Genomic DNA, 2,183 nt, shown 5'->3' with positions numbered 1-2,183 from the left:
CTGGTTCTCCGGAGGTGGGCACAGCTGATGTTATCCTTCCTGTGCTGGCAATTTTCTAAGTGAGTCCAGATCCTCTAGAAGGAAGGATGGACATGAGGTCTCTAGCAGAGGCCTTTGTATTGCAGTGGGAGGTCTCTGTGTGCAGCGCTGTGGAAGAGGTCTCTGTGGCGTCCAAGCCTCCCAAGGAAATTTACCAGATCCAGGGACTGGAGATTTGGACCCCACCTCCGCCTCTCCCAGTCCATTAGAACACAAGTTTCCAGCATCTGTGGGGTCCTCCAAGTTGTCCTCGGGAGAGTCCCAATTGTTGGTGGATGTTGGATGTGCGGTGTTCAGGGTGGTGTCTGGGATTTTGGTGTCTTGTGTGTCCAGCAGCTTTGGCACGTCCAGTCTGAGGAAAGTGGGACCCCTGCCTTCCCCTGCCTGCATGTGGGGTGTCCCTCGAAGGAAGCCTTTGGTAGGTGGGTGGGAAGATTAGGGTGCTGGAATGGACACTGTGAGGAGGTGCAGAGGCACCAGGCTCTAGCAGCCTCCTGGCTCCAGGAGAGGTCCGGGTCAGGATCACTGCAGCAACCAATGCCTCGGATCACTCGAGGGCTGGAAGGCAAAGGCACCCACCAGCTGTGTAGACAGGAGTGTTCAGGGTCGTTGCACATTGGGCATGTTGTGGCATCAGTTTGAGAATCAGCCTGGGTGGAGTTGGACCAGGACACCCAGCCAGGGTTCCGATGTCGGGGAGGGGAACGCCCACGTGGCTTGTGTGAAGGATGCTTCAGGGGATGCAAAGGCTCTGGTGGCTGGGAGGAGCTCAGGGATGACAGAGACCCCAAGGATTCTGTGGAGGTGGTTGGGTTTGGTAATAGGGTGCCTGCATGTGGCCGGTGTGAAGGGTGCTTCAGGGGACACAAAGGCTCTGGGAGGTGCTCAGGGTTGACAGGGACTCAAAGGACCCTATGGAGGTCTTCAGGTCTGGTGATGGGTTGGAGGCCAGAGGAGCTGGGGGAGCCCATGGGGACAAGCTGGTGGGGGAAGATTTCCCATGCCCTCATGTGGCCAGTGGTTCCTAGCAGGTGCTCGTTTGTACACTGGCCCTGGTCGGTCTTGGTGTGGAAGGTGATGGGAGCTGCCCTCCCCAGGGAGCTTCCTCAGGTGCCTGCAGCAGACAGGAGGCACAGGCTGCAGCCGGGAGCACTGCGAACCCGCGGCCCATGCCCCTCCAGAGCCCCCATGCTGACTTCACAAAGCTCTGCGTTCCCATGTCCCAGGGCTTTAGTGACATCCCGGCTGTGACCTCCCCCTCCCAGATCAGCCCCAGGCCCTGGCAGGAAGGAGGACACCAGGGATAAGGGGAAAGAGCCTCACTTTTCCAGCAGGAGAGTGTAGATCTGAGCATCCTCCAGTTCTTCAAGAGACTTTGGCAGGTTGGAAAGCAGGAGTGGGTTATGGTGGCGAGGGAGGGAACTGGGACTTACAGGAGGCTGAGTACACGTGCTCTTAGGGGAGACCCCAGAGAGAGGATTAGATGCTGGAGCCCCAGCATCGGTGTCAAAGGTCACGTGGCCCAAGTGTGATAGCCAGGTGCCTGGTGGGCAGTGCTTTGTCATTTACTAAGTGCTTCCTGACATACCCCGTCATGGGGGTCACAACTACCTCCGGGGCAGAGAGGACAGGGGCAGTCTCAAAGAGGACTCAGCCTTAGCTGAGTTAAACAGCTGCCTGAATGGACCTGGAGCCCTTCCTGCACATCCAGGAAGTCACTGGTGCCCTTCCCAACATTGTCCTCCTGGGCAACACCTGTTCCTTGGACCCCCGTACCTTCATCCCATGGAGAGAAATCCCAGGTTCCAATTCTTCTCTTAGGAGCTTCCCCTCAGGCCTCTGCAAATGAATTTCTTAGAGATATGGAGCTGGTTCCTAGGGACAGGTGAAGCTGTCATCTCTGGAGGTTCCTGGGACCCTCAGAGCCTTACCTTTCAGATCCATCTTTTTATTTCTGATCCTGAGCCAGCCCCTCACTTCAGCTTGACCCTGAGAGACCAGAAAGAGTGAGGGCACAGCCGGGTCTCAGGCTCCTGTCCCCAAGCTGCAGACCCACAGCACTTGTGAATGACACACTTTCTCAGCTCACGGAGCCCTGTGTGCTCTTTCCTTTCACTCATTTCTAAAGTGCATAACAACATTTT

General features: G+C 56.7%; 1 protein-coding gene across 1 annotated transcript; it reads right to left on the bottom strand.

Moving 5' to 3' along the window:
* Positions 1 to 244: 244 nt before the first annotated feature.
* CUNH5orf60 (chromosome unknown C5orf60 homolog) lies at positions 245 to 1,412 on the bottom strand (the record flags this gene model as incomplete). Its single annotated transcript, XM_037735976.1, is given in 5 exon segments — positions 245 to 452; positions 826 to 916; positions 919 to 1,047; positions 1,050 to 1,153; positions 1,363 to 1,412. Coding segments are annotated over 5 exon segments (582 nt in total), but the record flags the coding sequence as incomplete, so codon positions are not given.
* Positions 1,413 to 2,183: the final 771 nt, after the last annotated feature.

This window comes from Cebus imitator, unplaced genomic scaffold, assembly GCF_001604975.1.
Source record: "Cebus imitator isolate Cc_AM_T3 unplaced genomic scaffold, Cebus_imitator-1.0 Scaffold2813, whole genome shotgun sequence".
Taxonomy (NCBI): domain Eukaryota; kingdom Metazoa; phylum Chordata; class Mammalia; order Primates; family Cebidae; genus Cebus; species Cebus imitator.
The sequence above is the reverse complement of the archived record's forward strand: the minus strand, read 5'-3'. Positions and strand labels throughout refer to the sequence as shown.